Source organism: Chiloscyllium plagiosum, unplaced genomic scaffold (genome assembly GCF_037043375.1).
Source record: "Chiloscyllium plagiosum isolate Xiang-an unplaced genomic scaffold, Cpla_swu_hap1 HiC_scaffold_7, whole genome shotgun sequence".
Lineage (NCBI taxonomy): Eukaryota > Metazoa > Chordata > Chondrichthyes > Orectolobiformes > Hemiscylliidae > Chiloscyllium > Chiloscyllium plagiosum.
This window is the reverse complement of record NW_028270145.1, coordinates 23,999,117-24,022,701: the sequence shown is the minus strand read 5'-3', so window position 1 is coordinate 24,022,701 and position 23,585 is coordinate 23,999,117. Positions and strand designations below refer to the sequence as shown.

The 23,585-nt window shown below is 45.2% G+C and overlaps 1 protein-coding gene across 2 annotated transcripts in view; it reads left to right on the top strand.

Annotated features, from left to right (window-relative positions):
* LOC122551395 (disco-interacting protein 2 homolog A-like) overlaps positions 1–4,145 on the top strand; it is a 282,532-nt gene extending 278,387 nt beyond the window's left edge. For both annotated transcript variants that reach the window (XM_043693215.2, XM_043693216.2), the window contains 2 exons: positions 944–1,067; positions 2,591–4,145. In XM_043693215.2, the coding sequence (XP_043549150.1) occupies positions 944–1,067; positions 2,591–2,843 (377 nt within the window). In that variant the 3' untranslated portion in view covers positions 2,844–4,145. The remainder of the gene's footprint in view (positions 1–943; positions 1,068–2,590) is intronic.
* The last annotated feature ends 19,440 nt before the right edge of the window (positions 4,146–23,585 follow it).

Sequence of the window (23,585 nt, the reverse complement as noted above, 5' to 3'; positions counted from 1 at the left end):
GGAAGCATGTTGCCAGGGTTGGAGGGTTTGAGCCATTGGGGGAGTCTGAATATGCTGGGGCTGTTTTTCCTGAAGCATTGGAGGCTGAGGGGTGACTTTATAGAGTTTTCTAAAATCATGAGGGGCATGGATAGGGTAAATAGACAAGGTCTATTCCCTGGGGTGGGGGAGTCCAGAACTAGAGGGCATAGTTTAACTGAACGAGGAAAGATGTAAAAGTGCCTCAAAGGGCTACTTTTTTGTGCAGAGCTGAGGGACAACTTTTTCACCCAGAGGGTGGTGCGTGTAATGGAATGAGCTGCCAGAGGAGATAGTGGAGGCTGCTACAATTAGAACATTTGAAAGGCATCTGGATGGTTATGTGAATAGGAAGGGCTTGGAGGGATGTGGACCAAATGCTGGCAAACGGGACCAGATTTATTTGGGATATCTGCTCAGCATGGAGGAGTAGGACCAAAGGGTCTTTCTCCATGCTTTACATCTCTATGACTGTGAAGACAATCAGGTTTCACACTGGAGTCACAATAAAGGTGCTTTGGAAACAGAATTTGCAAGCTAAGAGGCCGGTTCTTCAACAAGTTTCCCTCAGCTGTAAATCAAATCCTCAACTGCCTGCAAAACTCTGTTCAGACAGAATGGTCATGCAAACCAGTCAAGTGACCTCCAGGTCTCACGTCCAACAACTCTCTGGAACCATGTAGGTTTTAAGGAAATATTTTCCATGTGTCATTTCATTACCTTTCATGATGAAATCTCCACAGAATTTAAAATACACCAGTTTTTTTCTACCATCCTTCAGGACTCAAGTCCTCAAAAAAGTACATGTGAGGAATTCAGGGCTGATGAGGATTTTAGGTCTACAGAAAAGCTACTTTTATCTCTTTCCTTGTGCTAACTAGAAGTGACTTATTTAAACGAGTGGTATTTATCTCGTCTGTTGCAGAACGTCATGATGCCCTTTATGTGGTTGGATCCTTGGATGAGACCCTTGAATTGAGAGGAATGCGTTATCACCCAACTGATATTGAGACCTCAGTGCTTAGATCACACAAGAGTATTGCTGAATGGTAAGGCATAAAATAATTAACATGATTAATTGATATCAGCTTTCATGCTTAATCTGCTCACCTGTGATTTAAGATAAATTCTTCATTACAGCTGAACTGTCAAATTGATAGTGGTAGTGACAATAAAGGATATTCTACTCTATTCTAATATTGAATGAGTTCGAAAAGTATGGCGAAGTATTCAAGAAGGAAATAAAATATGGCATGAATGGGTGAAAAATGGTGGAGGATAATTAGTGGAAAATGGGACATCAAAAAGGTTGGACATGGGGCATGAGAGCCACCAAAATGGACACCACATATTTTATGGAAAATTGTCACGCACCGCAAGAAATGTTGGGTCCTAAGCAGAAGATTGTGTGACAGAATCATAATATCTGAGACATTGTGTCAACTTATAGACTATCAAATATGCACAAACCAGTACACACGTTTGTTGTCCATGTCAAGCTGGTTAATCTGTAAACTGTAAGTCAGAAGGCTGAGGAGCAATGGTGGTTTGACTCTGAGCCGGCCATGGAATATTAATCCTGGAGTTGCTGTTCCAGTACGTTACCTTGCAGCAGCCAATCCCTGAAGCCATATACGAAGGAGTAGTGGGATTTAAATTGAAAGCTGAAAGGAAGTGATACAAAATCTAAATCCCCTTTGGTAGCTAATTTGAAGAGTTTTGAGATGGTGAGGTTGCATCTGGGTTTTAGAGGCTTGGATAATCTAGTGCTGTGAAGGATAATGCTCGACTTCTGAAGGGTGAGAGAGCAATTTAGTTCATGAACTGCAAAAAGCAAAACACAAATCACTCAAATTCAATTCGACCAGAACCTGGAACAGGATGAATCAGACAGTCAAGTGTAGAATGAGACATCCCACCAAATGACTGAGGTCAAAGGAGCTAGCCTGGCAGTGATTAAAGGCAGCCTGATCAAGAATGCAGTCTCAGCAGAAAGTGACAGTGATGGTGGTGTTCATAATAGAATTTGGGCCAGGAAGAAACTAATTTCTGTTCAGAATCCAAAACTGCAACAGAATAAAACTGAAACTGGAACACAGGCCACAAGTGAAAGGAAAGAGACGTGGGGTCAACTGGAAGGAATTGTTAGATTTGAAGGCTTTGAATGCAGTCAGAATGTTAGTGGTATGTATCTCCAACATAGCCCACCATAGCAGCATAATTATAGGAGTAGAGGTGTCCAGAAAAACATGAGTTGTTAAGAACATAAAGCAAAGACATACGGGTGGTGGATGATATTCAATACTTTGGGTTATTTTAAGTTAGTGATTGAGTTAAATTATTAGGAGCCAAGTTTCTGAGCAGTGGGAGGCAGGTAATAAATGGAATTCGAGTGAAGGAGAACTTGGTCAGAAGTGACTAACCTAGACAATATTTTTGTGTCCGTGTTCATAATAGATTCTTAAAGTGCTCTAAAATAATTCATTTTCTATCTGTGGACTTTTTTTTAAAAAAATTCCTCAAGCATTATGCTACCTTTTTTTTCCTCATGTATGTTTTTATTTTTCCACAGTGCTGTCTTCACATGGACCAACCTGCTTGTTGTAGTGGTGGAATTGGATGGATCTGAACAGGAAGCACTGGACTTGGTTGCCTTGGTTACTAATGTTGTTTTAGAAGAACATTATCTGATTGTGGGAGTGGTAGTTGTGGTGGACCCAGGGGTGATTCCCATCAACTCACGTGGTGAAAAGCAGCGAATGCACCTTCGGGATGGTTTCCTAGCTGATCAGCTTGATCCTATTTACGTGGCCTATAATATGTGAGTTTTGTGCTCTGAGACTACTTACTGCTACTGCTGCCTCAGTGACAGTGTTTGTCAGTGCCCTGAATGTCCACATTGATCTTATATGCTGCACTAAAAATGAGAACAAAGAAAGCCAGACCGTGCTGGGAGATGGTGTTGTGTCTGTTGAGACCATATATCTAGTATGACCTGTTGTCAACTACTTCTCATGGTGATGTGTTCTGCATAGCTCCAATGCTTGTCATATCGAAAGACGATAGGCGTGCCTGCCACACCACTCCTGGTGCCATATTAAATGTGAAGTAGTATTCTAGAAATATCACGGTATCACAGCACATCGAAGAGACTGCACAGCAGCAGCAGGAGCATAACTCCATCATATTTCATCAGACTTCCTGCAAGACTGGGAGACGAATCAGTTATTATTTTTATTAAATCCCTGCTCATCTTCACTGTTCCTGTTGCCACACTTTCTCGATGTGGCTTTGGATTTGAAAATCTTTTTAAAGCCTATTTATTCTGTAAATCAGTGGATATGATTGAACGAATGGGGACATTTGCGTATCCCAGAGCCAGATTGAGGGGGCCATTCTCTTTAAAGTTGTGCTCATCTTCATGCTGATCCACTGTTTACATCATTAAGAAGCAATGGAAAATGGTCATGGGCAAAGATTATGTCAAGTGCTAGGTTGTCTTGTGACAGTTGTATCATTAACTTGAGGGGAACTTTTGGGAATTTCCATCCCATTATTGCATTGTGACCTGTAAAAGCTGGTGAAAATCTTTCCAGCTTGTGTCACTATTGTGATCGCTGCTAACCATGATAATCAGGCCTCGGCAACAGAAGTCAAAATCAGACCATCTTACCTGCACAAAAAGCATCATTATATCTCTAGGAAAAGTAAATAAAATTAGTATCCTATCATTTTAATGACTAGAATATTGTGATACTTTTTATAAAGTATTGCCATTGCACCAATGGAATCCTATGGCAGCATTCCCATCATTAACATGTTTCCTTCCATTTTATGTAATAATGCCAGGCCTGGAAATGCCACGAGTCGATCATTGATCTCAGAACAAAAGATTTTTAGAGAGTTCTCTAGAGTGGCTTTAACTATAAAGTTGCACAGAGATTGAATTGATGTGAAATGAAAACCTTTCTGTTTGATGATTAAGCTCCAATTTTTGCCAGTTGCTACAGTTTGCACCATGTTGCTGACATGCTCTTGCATATCTGGCTGGCTTTATTTGCATTCTGGGCCTTGAGACATGAGACAACTCGGTGATTACGCAAATAAATAAAGTTATTGAAGACGTTTGTAGATTTTTCTAAAATGATTTATTTCCAAGTGGATCAGCCACTCAATTGACAATCATCTGGTCTGCTTATCCTGCAGAAGAGGATCTCTCGTACCCTCACATTACTTTTCTGCAACTGCAATTCTACCACACCTCATGGGTCTTTCTTTTAATTACAGTCAGCGAATCTTTAGCAGTGAAAGAAAAGATAACATTTCACCATGTGGTGATGTTTGCAATGAATTCAGAAAGTTCCTTTCTCCTTTCAAACCATACGATGTTGGAACTTATTCCAGGTTAGAAAAACATCACAATGCCAAACAATTCTATATGTCCCCATGCATGTTTTGAGCATTATGAGCAGGAGGTGTGTCATCTGCCATTCAAATCCGGTTGTTCTTTAAATGTCTAGGACAAATGATGGAAGGATGTTGCTGGGGTTAGAGAGTTTGAGCTATGGGGAGAAGCTGAATAGGCTGGGGTGGCTTTCCCTGCGATGTTGGAGGCTGAGGGATGACATTATAGAGACTTATAAAATCCTGAGGTATAGATAGCAAAAATAGCCAACATCTTTTTCATAGGATAGGGAGTCCAAAACTAGGGGGCATAGGTTTAATGTGAGGGGGGAAGATTTAAAAAGGACCACAGGGGTAACGTTTTCATCAAGAGGGTGCTGCATGTATGGGATGAACTGCCAGAGGAAGTGATGGAGGTGAATACAATTACAATATTTAAAAGGCAGGTGGATGGGTATATGAATAGGAAGGGTTTAGAGTAATATTGGCTTAATGCTGGCAAATGGGACTAGATCAGACAGGCATAATTGGCACTGAAATGTTGGACTCAAGGTGTTCCTCAGTGATGTATAATTCTAAGACTCTGTGCTCATTCAAATGTTTATATCAGGGTCCTTTGGGATCTTCTTTCTGATGTAGAGATCCTCTGGTAAAGTTGCCCAACTTGCTAACAGATACAAGCCCCAAAAACAGTGCTTTTTGGGAACACTGCTGGTCATCTTTAGGATATCCTTACTCTGTTTTGACTGTGAAAACTGAATTCTGACTTCTGAGAAAATTCTTTTCCTCATGTTCCATAATTTGCAGCTGCCTTGAGTATAGCGGTATTGTAGTTTTCGGTAATCGGGTCTCGCTGCCTTTGGGGATGCAGCAGGAGGGGGAGGAGCATGGAAGATTTGTTATGCATAGATGCAATTAGGTTATGAATGCAAAGAAAAATATGGTTGAAGAACACACACTGTGGGTCTTCAGGAAGCACTTCAACCTCAGCACAGAAACATAAATTGGAGAAGGAATCAACCATTCATTCATGGCTGATCACCCAACTCAGTTTTCTGTTTTCTCCCCATGCCCTTTTATCCCTTTAGCCCCAAGAACTATATCTAACTCCTTGAAAACATTCAATGTTTTGGCTTCAACCGCTTTCTGTAGCAGAGAATTCCACAGGCTCACTATATTGTCTGAGTGAGGAAATTTCTCCTTATTTCCATCCTAAGACTGTTGTCCCTGGTTCTAGACTCTGTTGTCATGGGAACAACCTTCCCATATTCACCAAGTATAGTTTGAGAATTTTATTGACTTTTGAAGAGGTACCCCCAAATTCTTCTTAACTCCAGTGAATAGAGTCTGAACTGATGCAGTCTTTTTTTGTCTATCAGTCCGGCCATCCTGGAAATCAGTCTGCTGAGCCTTCATTGCAATCCCTCCATAGCCAGAACATCTTTTCTCAGATAAGGAGACCAAAACTGCACACAACACTCCCAGGTGTGGTCTCACCAAGTCCCTGTGCAGTTCAAACAAGACATCCCTGCTTTTGTAATCCAAACATCCCACTATTAAGGGGAAGTGATTGTCTCATGGTATTATTGCTGGACTGTTAACTGAGAGACCCAGATAATGTTCTGGGAACCCGGGTTCAAATCCCACCATGGCAGTTGGTGACATTTGAATTCAGTAATAATCTGGAATTAAGAGTCTATTGATGATCATGAATTGATTGGTGGAAAAACCCCTCTGGTTCGCTAATGTCCTTTAGGGAAGGAAACTGCCATCCTTACCTGCTCTGGTCTACGTGTAACTCCAGACCCAGAGCAATATGGTTTACTCTTAACTGCCCTCTAGGCATTTGGGGATGGGTAATAAATGCTGCCTGGCCAGTGATGCCCTCATTCTGTGAATGAATTTTTAAAAAACTATGAAGGACCATGTACCATTTGCTGCCCTCACTGCCTGTTGCATCTCCATGCATGCTTTCAGCAATTGGTGTACAAGGACACCCAGGTCTTTTTGTGCTTCCACTTTTCCCAATCTGTCACCATTCTGATAATAGATGGAAATGTGTTGCTGGAAAAGCGCAGCAGGTCAGGCAGCATCTAGGGAACAGGAGAATCGACGTTTCGGGCATTAGCCCTTCTTCAGGAATGAGGAAAGTTGGTCCAGCAGGCTAAGATAAAAGATAGGGAGGATGGACTTGGGGGAGGGGCATCGGAAATGTGATAGGTGGAAAGAGGTCAAGGTGAGGGTGATAGGTCAGACTGGGGTGGGGGCGGAGAGGTCGGGAAGAAGATTGCAGGTTAGGAAGGCGGTGCTGGATTTGATGGATTTGACTGAGACAGGCTGGGGGGAGGGGAAATGAGGAAACTGGTGAAATCCGAGTTCATCCCTTGTGGTTGGAGGGTTCCTAGCCGGAAGATGAGGCGTTCTTCCTCCAACCGTCGTTTCGCTGTGGTCTGACGATGGAGGAGTCCAAAGACCTGCATATCCTTGGTGGAGTGGGAGGGGGAATTGAAATGTTGAGCTACAGGGTGGTTGGGTTGGTTGGTCCGGGTGTCCCAGAGGTGTTCTCTGAAACGCTCCGCAAGTAGGCGGCCTGTCTCCCCAATATAGAGGAGGCCACATCGGGTGCAAAGGATGCAATAGATGATATGTGTGGAGGTACAGGTGAATCTGTGGTGGATATGGAAGTTTCCTTTGGGGCCTTGGAGGGAGGTGAGGGGGGAGGTGTGGGCGCAAGTCTTGCACCTCCTGCGGTTGCAGGGGAAGGTGCCGGGAGTGGAGGTTGGGTTGGTAGGGAGTGTGGATCTGACTAGGGAGTCACAGAGGGAGTGGTCTTTACGGAATGCTGATAGGGGAGGGGAGGGAAATATATCCTTGGTGGTGGGGTCCGTTTGGAGGTGGCGGAAATGACGGCGGATGATGCGCTGTACATGGAGGTTAGTGGGGTGGTAGGTGAGGACCAGTGGGGTTCTGTCCTGGTGGTGGTTGGAGGGGCGGGGTTCAAGGGCGGAGGATCGGGAAGTGGAAGAGATGCGGTGGAGGGCATCGTCAACCACGTCGGGGGGGAAATTGCGGTCCTTGAAGGAGGAGGCCATCTGGGATGTGCGTTTTTGGAACTGGTCCTCCTGGGAGCAGATGCGGCGGAATCGAAGGAATTGGGAGACTGGGATGGCGTTTTGTCGAAGGAATTGGGAGACCTATCACCCTCACCTTGACCTCTTTCCACCTATCACATTTCCGACGCCCCTCCCCCAAGTGACCTATCACCCTCACCTTGACCTCTTTCCACCTATCACATTTCTGACGCCCCTCCCCCAAGTCCCTCCTCCCTATCTTTTATCTTAGCCTGCTGGACCAACTTTCCTCATTCCTGAAGAAGGGCTAATGCCCGAAACGTTGATTCTCCTGTTCCCTAGATGCTGCCTGACCTGCTGCGCTTTTCCAGCAACACATTTCCATCTCTGATCTCCAGCATCTGCAGACCTCACTTTCTCCTCACCATTCTGATAATAACCTGCCTTTCTGATTTTTGCTACCAAAGTGGATAATTTTATCCACATTTTCCCACACTGATTTTATCCACATTTTCACCCAGGTAAATAGTGCGGTGAGGAAGGCATATGGCGTACTGGCTTTTACTGGTAGAGGAATTGAGTTCCGGAGTCCTGAGGTCATGATGCAGTTGTATAAGACTCTGGTGCGGCCGCATCTGGAATATTGTGTGCAGTTTTGGTCGCCATACTATAGGAAGGATGTGGAGGCACTGGAAGGGTGCAGAGGAGGTTTACCAGGATGTTGCCTGGTATGGAAGGAAGATCGTATGAGGAAACACTTGGGGCTGTTTTCATTAGAGAAAAGAAGGTTTAGGGGTGACTTGATTGAGGTGTACAAGATGATTAGGGGGTTAGATAGGGTTGACAGTGTGAACCTTTTCCCGCGTATGGAGTCGGGTATTACAAGGGGGCATAGCTTTAAATTAAGGGGGGGTAGATATAGGACTGAAGTTAGGGGTAGGTTCTTCACTCAGCGAGTCGTAAGTTCATGGAATGCCCTGCCAGTAGCAGTGGTGGACTCTCCCTCTTTATGGGCATTTAAGCGGGCATTGGATAGGTATATGGAGGATAGTGGGTTAGTATAGGTTAGGTGGGCTTGGATCGGCGCAACATCGAGGGCCAAAGGGCCTGTACTGCACTGTATTCTTCTTCTTCTGATATATACATGGAATTCCTTCAGTGGGGAAGCAACTTACCTATTGAAGGCATGGAAGGTAAGGTGATACAAAGACTGATGTCATGTTACATACAAACTAAACAGCTCAAAGAAGCTACTTTAAACCACAAGTAGGAAAAGGTGTGTGAAACAATTGAGGTGAAACTGCATAAAACCAAATGTCATTTCAACAAGACGGTGAAACCATTTGTACAGAGTTGAGTATTGAACAGTTAGTCATCGTACAAACATTCAATGATCTCAACAAAAGCCAGCCCAGGTGACATGGAGCACTTGTCACATCAGTTGTGTGGTGGAAGTGAGCAACCAGATACTGCTGCAACCAGAGGTACACCGGCTCAACTGCAGATGTTATTTCTCTACTGCAGGTGACTGATCGGACAGAGTCAAATGGGGAAAAAGGGAGTATTTTCAGTATAAAAATCTGGAAATACTGGAATGTCAAAGGGATCCCAATTTTTGGGACATCGATTATTTACAATGTGAATATCTTGGATGACAAGTGAATGTTTGCAGATGACAAGAAATAGGTGGGATAGTAACTTTTTTGAGGATTATACACAGTCTACAGAGGGATACTGACAGGCTAAGTGAAAGGGCAAAAAACTTCACACACAATGTCAGAAATCTGGGAACCATTATGTCGAAGAAATAGAGGTTATACACTTCGGCAGGAAGAATGGAAGACCTGAACATTATTTAAATGGGGTAAGACTGCAGAAAGTTGTAGCACAGGCATTTGAAGCACCCTTGTGTGTAAACCACACAAAAGCATCCAAGTTCAGCAGGTAATGGGAAAGGTAGGTTGACTGGACATTATTTCATACTAATTGAAATATAAAAATAGTGAGGCCTTTATAAAGCTGTACAAGTCATTAGTCAGACCATACCTGGAAAACTGAATAGTTTTAGTCCCTCATCTATGGAAAGGTATATGCACATTGGAGGCAGCCCAGAGAAGGTTCACTAGCTTGACTCTGAATATGGTGGGATTGGACTGTTTTATCAGAAGTGATTAAGTTTGTTAGATTTGTACTCTTTGGAGTTCAGAAGAATAAAAGGTGGCCTTACTGAGAAATACAAGGTTCTTTGGAGGCTTCGCAGGGCAATGCAGGTAGGTGGTTTCCCCCAGTGAGTGTGCAGGACCAGAGAGCATAATCTCGGAGGAAGGGTTCAACCATTTAAGATTGAGATGAGGATTTTTTTCTCCGAGAGGAGTGAGTTTGTGTACTTGTTACTGTACAGGGCTATTGAGTGGTATATTTGAAGCCCAGAGAGACAGATTTTTAATCAGAGTGTCAATAGTTATGGGTAAAAGGCCAATTCTAGACCAGATTAGGAAGTAGTACTGATACGTTTGATGTTATTGGAGCAAGAGTTGTGGGTGGGACCCTGAGTAGGACTAGAACAAGCAATGTTCCACATACCCCACAAGGAGGCAGCTACAGATAGCCTCCCCTTTTGATTTGGAGCATGTGAGAGACCTTCAAGGGAGAGATTGCTCAAAGAAAGAGTGAGCTCAGCTAGGTGGAGGAGGGTGGCACTGGATGGGTCTGTTCAGGCTTCCTTTCAAGGAAGAAGCAAAGAATCTTCAGACCATCCTTTTGAGGGATGAACGTATAGGAGGGATTGAATATCCACGTGAAGAGGTGGCAGCTTGGACCAGAAAACTGGAGATGGTGAGAACTGCAATAAAGCTTCAAAAACAGCTCAAATTGGGAAGAAACTGAACAATGGGGGGAAGAACATGTAATCAAGATGCAAGGAAATAAGTTCATTGGTGGCAGAGCAGATTCAAGCAATGGATCTGCCAAGGCACTCCTGTTTGTAGGAGTGGGCAGTGCAGGATTGTGGTGGCTCGAATTTAGGAAGCTGCAGAGGGGAAATGCCCAGAGAAGACCTATCTTGTGTTTGATGAAGGATTAAGCAAAACTCGCTGTCACAGCCACATTTCTTGCTCAGTGACTGTCTCCACCTTACCCTGCACTGATTCCAACTAACGGAACATAGTAACAGAAGTTGGTCGTTCAGCCTGTTGAACCTGCCCTGCCATCCAATATGAACATGGTTGAACACTTAATACATTTTAGCCACTCTATCCACATAACCCTGTTCGCCACTGGTAATCCGAAATCTATCATAAGCAAAGATTAAGCATCCACAGCTGTCTGTGGTAGAGAATTCTAAAAGTTCATAGCTCTCTAAGTAAAAACATTTCTCCTCCTCTCAGACCTTAGCGAAAACAGACACAAAATGTTAACTTCACAGCTATTTCTCTCTTCCCCAGTATAAACTCTTCTGACTCTGCCTGTAATGGACCCATATTTGTTTTAGCCAACTTTTCTCTTTTTATAAACCTATACTTTTACAGTCTTTTTTCCCCTAGATTGCACATTCATTCTGTTCTCCCTTTCATCGTCAAATTGTTGGTCCTCCTCACCTGCAAACATTCACAAAATCCTCAAAATTACTGCCATTTCTGGTAACTTTATAGGCCTTTTCTTCTAGTCTTCTACAAACCTGAATTTTCTTCCTTTGATCAGCATAGTTGACTGGCCCTCGTTCAGCTTTTGTACCTTGAGGGAATGTATGGTTACTATAAGTTGTGCAATAGTTCCTTAATGTATAGTCATGGCTTTTTAATGTATTTTCAAATCCCCTGGACCAAATTAGTACCTCATACCTTCACAATTACCCTTGTTCAAACTTTTAACACCATTACTACATTAAACTGCCTCACTTTCAAATCTAATGTGAAATTCTACTATGTTGTGGTCATTCATTCTTTAAGGTTCTTTTACAAAGATATTGGACATTCGCCTTTCTCATTAATTAATACTAGATCTGAAATACATTTCCCTGGTTGGCTCCTCAACACATTGCACTAGAAAAACATCCCAAATACACTGCACAATCTCCTACAGCTTTAGTGCTCAGTTGGTTTATCCCCTTCATGTTTCAAATCCACGCAAGATTACTGATCTTTCTGAGTAATACAATGCTCCTCAGACAGCTACTCCAACCACATTCTGAGATCCATTCAGTGTCACCATATGTGCATTTAGCCTGCCTCTCATCTCATGCTGTTTCAAAGCTATCCTGGTCCCAAGTTCCATTTCATTCTTTGTCTCATTTGATGCCTCTCATCTCATGCTGTTTCAAAGCTATCCTGGTCCCAAGTTCCATTTCATTCTTTGTCTCATTTGATACTGTAACAAGAAACTTGCCTGTTCCTTTCAGTTGTTTAGCAGCACAAGCTCCAAAAATTCTCCAGTATCACCACCCCTATGGATTCTTCCCTCATTCTAATTCCATCCCTCTTTTTGCCATGCATTCACGACCCTGACCATCCCCCCTCGACTGGTGAACAATTTGTAGTCAGCAAAGGACTTCACTGTAGTCCTTTATGTCCCCACCTCAATGAAACTTTGGCACAATGTGATGATGTCACCTGTGCCTCCTTGTCCATCTCTTTGGGCAGGAATTCTCTTTTTTTTTCATTCATTTTCTCTTCTTTCACTCGTTCTCTTTTACTCCATCTCCCCTTTTTCTCTTCCACCTGACCCCCACCTTCCACAAACCCTTTTTTTTTCATTTCCCATACTGCACTTCCACCTGGATCTCTCCCTTTGGTGTCCTGTCTACCCTTGATCTCTTCATTGAGAACTGGCGACGTGACACCGACCTCCTTAATTTCTCTGCTCCCATCATCCACTCTAACCTGTGTCCCTCTGAACTTGCTGCATTCCATTCTTTTGGGCCCCCCACCATGATCACTCCCTCTTGTCTTTTACTCTGACAACCCTCTACATCTACACCACTCACTCCACCTCCCCCTCTGTCAACAGCATAAAAGCACAATTTTCCAGCGCCTTTCAGTTCCAAAGCAGAGTCATTTTGGACTCAAAGCTTCAACTCTTTATTTTTCTCTCCACAGAAGCTGCTAGATCTGCTGAGTTGCTCCAGTATTTTCTGTATTTAGATGAGATCAGCAGTTCTCTTTGCAATACTGAGTGTGGAAAATAAAGCCAAAAAAGGCGCACAATGTGTTGGGTCCAGGCAAAAAGGAATGAAATTACGTGACTTTTCTCAATTTTTTTTTTAGATTTTGGTGATTATATTCCTGTGGTGATCCTTAATTTTGTAACTGGTCAGTTGGATGTGGGTTCTCACTTGAATAAGTAGTTTTCTTTAATTTTGCAGAATCTTTGAGTGTTATTTCTTTACCAAGTCAGAAGGAAGTGACAAGCATCTAGTCTGCTTACAACCTTTCTAGAAGTCAATGTTCCATTTGATCTTTAAGTCTCTGATAAATCGTACTTTAACCAATCCAAAACCGATTTTCCAGGCACTTACTTTTCAATGCAGTTGGTACCGGTATCTCTCTCCTATATCACATTTAGTTCCAGCAAAAGTAACCAAATAATCCTCAAGACTCCATATCTGAAGTCCTTGCATAACAGACAGTAATGAGGGTAATGGAATTGTTGGGTTGCACATGCAGTTCCAAATAGGGTTTGATTAAAAGTGCCATACAATAGGCTTGCCAGTGAATTGTAAGCCTGTGGAATAAGTAATGGCGTGATTATGAAATTTGCTGAAAGATCAGAGATTAAGTACTGGTGAATGGTAGACGTTGGTTCTGAAAGATGATATATAGTGGGGTTCCCCAACGCTTGCTACATAAACATTGCTTTTCTTGTATATAAATGACTGAGAGTCATAGAGATATACTACAAGGAAACAGATGTGTCAGTCCAACTCAGCCAACCAGATATCCTAAATTAATCTAGTCCCATTTGCCAGCATTTGGCCCGTATCCCTCAAAACTCCTCTTATGTATGTAACCATTCAGATGTCTTTTAAATGTTGTAATTGTACCAGTCTCCACCACTTCCTCTGGCAGCTCATTCCATACACGCACCACCCTCTGCGTGAAAAAGATGCTCCTTAGCTCCCTTTGAAATCTTTCCCCTCTCGCCCTCATTTCCTCTATGCCCCTAGTTTTGGACTCCCCTACACTTGGGGAAAGATGTTGGTTATTCACCCTATCAATGCCCCTCATGATCTTATACATGTCTATAAAGTCGCCCTGCAGCCTCTGTCACTCCAGGGAAAACAACCCCAATCCAATTCAGACTCTTCCTGTAGCTCAAACTCTCCAATTCTGGCAACATTGTTGCAAATCTTTTCTAAATCCTTTCAAATTTCACAACATCTTTCCTATAGCAGGGAGACCAGGATTGAATGCAGTATTCTGAACATGGCCTAACCAATGTCTTGTACAGTTGCAACATGACCTCCCAACCCAGATACTCAATACTCTGACCAATAAAGGAAAGCATACCAAACGCCACCTTCATTATCCTAGCTACGTGCGACTCCACTTTCAAGGAACTATGAACTTGCATTCGAAGGTCTCTTTGTTCAGCAGCACTCCCCAAGGGCCTACTATGAAGTGAATAAGTCCTGCCCTGATTTGCCTTACCAAAATGCAGCACCTCACATTTATCTAAATTAAACTCCATCTGCCACTCCTCAGCCCATCTGGTCATTGTACCCTGAAGTAACCTTCGTTGTCCACTGCACCTCCAATTTTGGTGTCATCTACAAACTTACTAACCATACCTCTTATGTTCGCATCCAAATCATTCATATAAATGACGAAAAGCAGTGGACCCAGCAATGATCTTTATAGCACAACACTGGTCACAGGCATCCAGCCTGAAAAGCAACCCTCCACCACCACTGCCTGTCTCCTACCTTAAGCCAATTTTGTATCCTATTGAGTTATCCCTGTATTCCATGTAATCTAACCTTGCTAACCAGTCTATCCATGTAACCTTGTTGAAAACCTTGCTGAAGTCCATGTAGACAATGTCCACTATTCTGCTTTCATTAATCTTCTTTGTCATCTCTTCAAAAAATCTCTGTCAAGTTAGTGAGACATGACTTCCCACGCACAAAGCCATATTGACTATCCCTTATCAGTCCTTGCCTTTCCAAATACAAGTAAATCCTGTCCCTCAGAATCATCTTCAACAACTTACTCACCATCAATGTCAGGCTCACCGGTCTGTAGTTCTAGCTCTTCCTTACTTAAGTAATGGCACTACGTTAGCCAACCTCCACACTTATGGCCCCTCACTCATAGCTATCACTAATACAAATATCTCAGCAAGAGGCTGAGCAATCATTTCCCTACCTTCCCCTGATCAGGTCCCAATTTGTGAATGCAGGACACAATTTCAAAATTTTCAAATAGCACAAAACAATTCAAATATTGTGAATTGCGAGGAGGTTACTGATTTTGAGGGTGTAAATAGGCTTGTAAAGTCAGGCTTATGTCATGTAGCAAATGAACACTAATGCAGACAAGTGTTGTAAAGTGCTTTATTTTATTGCGAATCATGATGGGAGGGGGGACCCTGCCATTTTAATTGTTTCCTTGTTCTCATACCAATATTCCATACTGCCCTGTTGCACTGTTCCACTGAGCCTCAATTAATGCTTGAGTACATAAGACATTACAGCGCAGTACACGCCCTTTGGCCCTCGATGTTGCACAGACCTGTGGAACCAATCTGAAGCCCATCTAACCTACACTATTCCATTTTCATCCATATGTTTATCCACTGACCATTTCAATGCCCTTAAAATTGGTGAGTCTAGTACTGTTGTAGGCTGTACGTTCCATGCCCTTACTACTCTGAGTAAAGAACCTACTTCTGACGTCTGTCCTATATCTATCGCCAATCGATTTAAAGCTATGTCCCTTCGTGCTAGCTATCACCATCTGAGGAAAAAGACTCTCATTGTCCACCCTATCTAATCCTCTGATCATCTTGTATGTCTATTAAGTCACCTCTTAACCTTCTCTCTAATGAAAACAGCCTAAAGTCCCTCAACCTTTTCTCATAAGAGCTTCCCTCCATACCAGGCAACATCCTGGTAAATCTTCTCTGCACACTTTCCAATGCTTTCACATCCTTTCTATAATGCAGCAACCAGAACTGTATGTAACATTCCATGTGAGGCTGCATTAGAGTTTTGTACAGCTGCAACATGATCTCATGGCACCAAAACTGAATCCCTCTACCAATAAAACCTAACACATCATATGCCGCCTTAACAACCTTATCAACCTGACTGGCAACTTTCAAGGATCTATGCACATGGACACCGAGATCTCTCTGCTCATTCACACTACCAAGAATCTTAACATTAGCCCAGTACTCTGCATTCCTGTTGCTCCTTCCAAAGTGAATTGCCCCTCACTTTTCTGCATTAAACTCCATTTGCCACCTCTCAGCCCAGCTCTGAAGCTTATCTATGTCCTTCTGCAACCTGCAACAATCTTTCACACTATCCACAACTCTACCAACTTTAGTATCATCTGCAAATTTATTAACCCATCCTTCTACGTACTCATCCAGGTCATTTATAGAAATGACAAACAGCAGTGGCCCTAAAACAGATCCTTATGGTACACCACTAGTAACTGAATTCCAGGATGAACATTTTCCATCAATCACCACCTCTCTATCATCTTACAGCTAGCCAATTTCTGATCCAAACTGCTAAATCACCCTCAATCCCATGCCTCCGTATTTTCTGCAATAGCTTACCATGGGGATCATTATCAAATGCTTTACTGAAATCCATATACGCCACATCAACTGCTTTACCCTCAACCACCTTCTCAAGGTCACTTTGGTCACCTTCTCAAAGAACTCAGTAAGGTTTGTGGGGCACTACCTACCCTTGACAAAATGATGTTGACTATCAGTTATCAAATTATTCCTTTCTAGATGATAATAAATCCTATCTCTTATAATCCTTTCCAACACTTTGCCCACAATCGAAGTAAGGCTCACTGGTCTATAATTATCAGGGTTGTCTCTTTTCCCCTTCTTGAACAAGGGGCCAACATTTGCTATCCTCCAATCTTCTGGCACAATTCCTGTGGACAATGATGACATAAAGATCAAAGCCAAAGGCTCTGTAATCTCTTCCCTAGCTTCCCAGAGGATCCTATCATAAATCCCATCTGTCCCAGGAGACTTACCTATTTTCACACTTTGCAAAATTGCTAACACCTCCTCCTTGAGAACCTCAATCTCGTCTAGTCCAATAGCCTGCACCTGAGTATTCTCCTCAACAATATTGTCTTTTTCCTGTGTGAATACTGATGAAAAGTATTCATTTAGCGCCTCTCCTATCTCTTTGGACACCATGCACAAATTCCTACAACTGTCCTGGACTGGCCCAAATCTTACTCTAGCCATTGTTTTATTCTGGACGTACCTATAAAAAGCTTTAGGGTCTTCCTTGATCCTAACTGACAAAACTGCTCATGTCCCCTCCTGGCACTTATTAGCCCTGTCTTTAGGTCCTTCCTGGCTAGCGTGTAACTCTCAAGCATCCATGCTTCATCTTTACACAAGTCTCAATCTTCCTCTTGACAAGAGATTCAACCTTTTAGTAAACTACAGTTCCCTCGCTTGACCACTTCCTCCCTGCCTGACAGGTACATACTTATCAAGAACACGCAGTAGCTGTTACTTGAACACGCTAGACATTTCAATTGTGCCCATTCCCTGCAGTTTCCTTCGCCATCCTATGCATCCTGAATCTTGTGTTATAGCCTCATAATTGCCTTTCCCCCAGCTATAGCTGTTGTCCTACTGTGTATACCTATCCCTTTGCATTGCTAAAGTAAACATAACTGAATTGTGGTCACTATCGCCAAAGTGCTCACCTACCTCCAAATTTAATACCTGGCCAGGTTCATTACCCAGTGCCAAAGCCAATGTGGTCTCGCTTCATATTAGCCTATCTATATACTGTCAGAAAACCCTCCTGCACACATTGGACAAAAACTGACCCATCTAAAGTACTCAAACTATAGCATTTCCAGTCAACCATTTGGAAAGTTCAAGTCCCCCAAAACAACTACCTTTTACTTTCACTCCGATCCAGAATTATCTTTGCTATCCTTTCCTCTACATCTCTGGAACTTTTCAGAGGCCTATAAAAAAAATTCCCAACAGGGTGACCTTCCCTTTCCTGTTTCTAACCTCAGCCCGGCTACCTCAGTAGACGAGTCCTCAATGTCCTTTCTGCCACCGTAATACTGTCCTTGACTAACAATGCCACACCTCCCCCTCTTATACCACCTTCCCTTATCTTACTGAAACACCTAAACCCCAGAACCTGCAACAACCATTCCTGTCCCTGCTCTATCCATGTCTCCAAAATGGCCACAACATCAAAGTCCCAGAAACCAACTCATGCTACAAGTTCACCCACTTTATTCTGGATGCTCCTGGCATTGAAGTAGACACACTTCAAACCAGTTTCCTGCCTGCCAATACACTTCTGTGATCTTGAAACCTTCTTCGTGACCTCACTACTCTCAACTTCCTGTACACTGGATCTACAATTCAGGTTCTTATCCCCCTGCTGAATTCATTTAAACTCTTATTAGCAAATATCTTTCCCCCCCCCCCCCCCAGGATATTGGTACCCCTCTCGTTCAGGTGTAGACCATCCTTTTGTCGAGGTCCAACCTACCCCAGAATGTGCCCCAATTATCCAGTTATGAGTCCCACCCTCCTGCACCATCCCTGTAGCCATGTGTTCAACTGTTCTCTCTCCCCTGTTATTCACCTCACTTGCACGTGGCACAGGTAACAAACCAGAGATGATAACTGTTTGTTCTAGTTCTAAGCTTCCACCCTAGCCCCCTGAATTTCTGCCTTACATCTCCATCTCTCTTCCTACCAATGTCGTTGGTGCCTATGTGGACCACGACTTGGGGCTGCTCCACCTCCCACTTAAGGATCCCGAAAACACGATCTGAGACATCACTAACTCTGGCACCTGGGAGGCAACACACCAACCGGGAGTGTCTCGCGTTCCTATGGAATCTCCTATCTGTCCCCCTAACTATGGAGTCCCCAATGACTTGTGCTTTTCTCCTCTCTCTCCCCTTCCCTTCTGAGCAACAGGAACAGACTCTGTGCCAGAGACCTGTAGCTCATGACTTATCCCTGGTAAGTCATCTCCACCCCACCAACCACCCCAACAGTATCCAAAACAGTATATTTGTTATTGAGGGGAACAGCCAGAGGGGATCCCTGTACTGCCTGCTCGTTCCCTTTTCATCCCATGACTGTAACCCACCTTTTTTCCTGTACCTGAGGTGTGAACTACCTCCCTGTAACTCCTCTCAATTACCCCCTCCCAAATGATCCGAAGTTCATCCAGTTCCAGCTCCAATTCCCTAACACGGTTTCTGAGGGTCTGGAGTTAGTTGCACTTCCTGCAGATGAAGTCAGCGGGGACATTAGTGGTGACTCTTACCTTCCACATTCTGCAGGAGGAGCATGCAACTGCCCTAACATCAATTCCCACTGTTCTGAATTCCCAAAGAGACTATTGAAAATGAAAAACTACTAACCTTACCAAATCAGCGCTCAGGACCTTTTTTATTTGGTTAGAGGAGGAATAACACTTGATCTTTTGACTTCGTATTCTCCAGTCTTCTGAATTCAATGTTGAGTTTGACTATTTCAGCTATAATCACTGGTCAATTTTACTTTATTTGCTTTTTTTTCTTTCAGCGTAGCTACAGACATATCATTGCATCTTTGTTTCTGTTCTTGCTCAGTCACTGTTCCCTTTGCTTCTGGAGGACAAACTTGCTTGTTTTTCCTCCTTTGCTGAATTCCACCCTATCATGGGTTTCCCGTTTGTCCTTGTCTTTCATTTAGCCTTTGCTCAAAACCTATTAAAACTCTAACTTTTCCCAGGGGGTTCTGAGGAAAATGAGCCATTAACTCTGTTTCTCTCCCTATGTGGATGCAGCATCACCTGTTGAGAGCTCCCAGTATTTCTTGTTTTTATTTCAGATCTTCAACATTTGTAGTATTCTGCTTTTCAATTAGAATTTAACAATGCTGTCAGTCTGACTTCACCATGACTACAGATCCAAGAGGGGACTGCTTCCAGTTATATAGCAGCAGATTAAAATAACATTTTGAACGTGGAACTTTTTTAGAATGTTGCCTTTGAAGTTCGTCTTCAATAATGAAGTAAGGCATAAAATTTCCAATGAATCTAATTTCTTAATCAAGTGAGAAGTCCGGTGCACACTAAAGGAGCTGGCTAGCATTAAAATATACTGCAGGATACACAGTCAGGGTCACAGCAGTAGCTGCTTTCTTGGATGGTGGCCATTCATACCAGTATTAATTTGAAGATGGATGATTAGTATGTGTTCTTGTATAGAGAACAGAATAATTCTCTTGCAGCCCTGAATTGTTGCATTTGGAGCAGATTTGTAGTAATTTACACATTTTCACTGACTACAGCCTGTTGCTTAGACCTTAATATGGTTCATTTTTATGCCTTTTTCAAGTTATATTTGTCTGGCTTAGTTATCTTACATTAGACATTATTCTCTGAGGATGAATGCTCTCGAGTTGTGCAATATCAAATTTTGACCAGTTTGAGGAATTGATAATGGGGACAATCATTCACCCGCCTCGAACCTGTTCTGTGTACATTTAGATTCTGGTTTATCTGCTCTTAATTCATTTTCCCAGCTAACCCCTATATCCTGATGTACCTGTCCAGCTAACCCCCCCCCCTCCCCCCAGTATACAGATGTACCTGTCCAGCTAAACCCCTACCCCCCGTATCCTGATGTACCTGTCCAGCTAACCCCCCACCCCACCCCCGTTTCCTGATGTACCTGTCCAGCAAACCCCCCCCCCCCCCCCCGTATCCAGACGTACCTGTCCAGCTAACGCTCCCCCATTCCTGACGTACCTGTCCAGCTAACCCCCCCCCCCATCCTGACGTACCTGTCCAGCTAACCCCCCCCCCCCATCCTGACGTACCTGTCCAGCTAACCTCCCCCACCATCCTGACGTACCCGTCCAGCTAACCCCCCCCCCCCCGACATCCTGATGTACCTGTCCAGCTAACCCCACCCCATCATGACGTACCTGTCCAGCTAACCCCCGTATCCTGACGTACCTGTCCAGCTAATCCCCCCCTGTATTCTGACGTACCTGTCCAGCTAACCCCCCCCACATTCTGACGTACCTGTCCAGCTAAACCCCCCCCATCCTGACATACCCGTCCAGCTAACCCCCTCTATCCTGACGTGCCTGTCCAGCTAACCCCACTCCATCCTGACGTACTTGTCCAGCTAACCCCGCCCACATCCTAACGTACCTGTCCAGCTAATCCCCGGATCCTGATGTACCTGTCCAGCTAGCTAACCCCGCCCCCATCCTGACGTACCCGTCCAGCTAACCCCCTCTATCCTGACGTGCCTGTCCAGCTAACCCCACTCCATCCTGACGTACTTGTCCAGCTAACCCCGCCCATATCCTAACGTACCTGTCCAGCTAATCCCCGGATCCTGATGTACCTGTCCAGCTAGCTAACCCTCCCCCCACCCCCCCATCGTGATGTACCTGTCCAGCTAACCCCTGTACTCCTGACGTACCTGTCCAGCTAACCCCTGTATTCCTGACGTACCTGTCCAGCTAACCCCCCCACATCTTGACGTACCTGTCCAGCTAACCCCCCCACATCTTGACGTACCTGTCCAGCTAACCCCCCCACATCTTGACGTACCTGTCCAGCTAACCCCCCCACATCTTGACGTACCTGTCCAGCTAACCCCCCCATCTTGACGTACCTGTCCAGCTAACCCCCCCCATCCTGACGTACCTGTCCAGCTAACCCCCCCACATCTTGACGTACCTGTCCAGCTAACCCCAGTATTCTGACGTACCTGTCCAGCTAACCTCCCCATCCTGACGTACCTGTCCAGCTAACCTTCCCTCATCCTGACGTACCTGTCTAGCTAACCACCGTATCCTGACGTACCTGTCCAGCTAATCCCCACCCCCGTATTCTGACGTACCTGTCCAGCTAACCCCCCCACATTCTGACATACCTGTCCAGCTAACCCCCCCCCATCCTGACGTACCCGTCCAGCTAACCCCCTCTATCCTGACGTGACTGTCCAGCTAACCCCACTCCATTCTGACGTACCTGTCCAGCTAACCCCGCCCACATCCTAACGCTCCTGTCCAGCTAATCCCCGGATCCTGATGTACCTGTCCAGCTAACCCCCCCACCCATCCTGACGTACCTGTCCGGCTAACCGTTTCCCCCCCCCCCCCCCACATCCTGACGTACCTGTCCAGCTAACCCCCGTATCCTGACGTACCTGTCCAGCTAATCCCCCCTGTATTCTGACGTACCTGTCCAGCTAACCCCCCCCACATTCTGACGTACCTGTCCAGCTAACCCCCCCCCACCATCCTGACGTACCTGTCCAGCTACCCCCCAATCCTGACGTACCTGCCCAGCTAAACCCACCCCCATCCTGACGTACCTGTCCAGCTAACCCCCTCTATCCTGACGTGCCTGTCCAGCTAGCCCCACTCCATCCTGACGTACCTGTCCAGCTAACCCTGCCCATATCCTAACGTACCTGTCCAGCTAATCCCCGGATCCTGATGTACCTGTCCAGCTAGCTAACCCTCCCCCCACCGTCCATCCTGACGTAACTGTCCAGCTAACCAACCCCATCCTGACGTACCTGTCCAGCTAACCCCCCCCCCACCCTTCCTGACGTACCTGTCCAGCTAAGCGACCACCCCATCCTGACGAACCTGTCCAGCTAACCCCCATATACTGACGTTCCTGTCCAGATAACCGCCCCCCCCCAATCCTGACGTACCTGCCCAGCTAAACCCGCCCCCATCCTGAAGTACCTGTCCAGCTAACCCCCTCTATCCTGACGTGCCTGTCCAGCTAGCCCCACTCCATCCTGACGTACCTGTCCAGCTAACCCTGCCCATATCCTAACGTACCTGTCCAGCTAATCCCCGGATCCTGATGTACCTGTCCAGCTAGCTACCCCACCCCCCCCCCCCCCCCCCATCCTGACGTACATGTCCAGCTCACCGCGCCCCCTATCCTGACGTACCTGTCCAGCTAATCCCCCCCCCCCTTATTCTGACGTACCTGTCCAGCTAATCCCCCCCGGTATTCTGACGTACCTGTCCAGCTAACCCCCCCATCCTGATGTACCTGTCCAGCTAACCCCCTCCCATCCTGACGTACCCGTCCAGCTAACCCCCCCCCCCCATCCTGACGTACCCGTCCAGATAACCCCCCCCCCCCCATCCTGACGTACCCGTCCAGCTAACCCCCTCTATCCTGACGTGCCTGTCCAGCTAACCCCACTCCATCCTGACGTACCTGTCCAGCTAACCCCGCCCACATCCTAACGTACCTGTCCAGCTAATCCCCGGATCCTGATGTTCCTGTCCAGCTAGCTAACCCTCCCCCCCTCATCCTGACGTACCTGTCCAGCTAACCAACCCCATCCAGACGTACCTGTCCAGCTAATCCCCCCACCCAGCCAGACGTACCTGTCCATCTCACCCCCCCCACCCTTCCTGGCGTTCCTGTCCAGCTAACCCCCCCCCTCCCACCATCCTGACGTACCCGTCCAGCTAACCCCCTCTATCCTGACGTGCCTGTCCAGCTAACCCCACTCCATCCTGACGTACCTGTCCAGCTAACCCCGCCCATATCCTAACGTACCTGTCCAGCTAATCCCCGGATCCTGATGTACCTGTCCAGCTAGCTAACCCTCCCCCCACCCCCCCATCCTGACGTACCTGTCCAGCTGACCCCTGTATTCCTGACGTACCTGTCCAGCTAACCCCCCCCATCCTGACGTACCTGTCCAGCTAACCCCTGTATTCCTGACGTACCTGTCCAGCTAACCCCCCCACATCTTGACGTACCTGTCCAGCTAACCCCCGTATTCTGACGTACCTGTCCAGCTAACCCCCCTCATCCTGACGTACCTGTCTAGCTAACCACCGTAT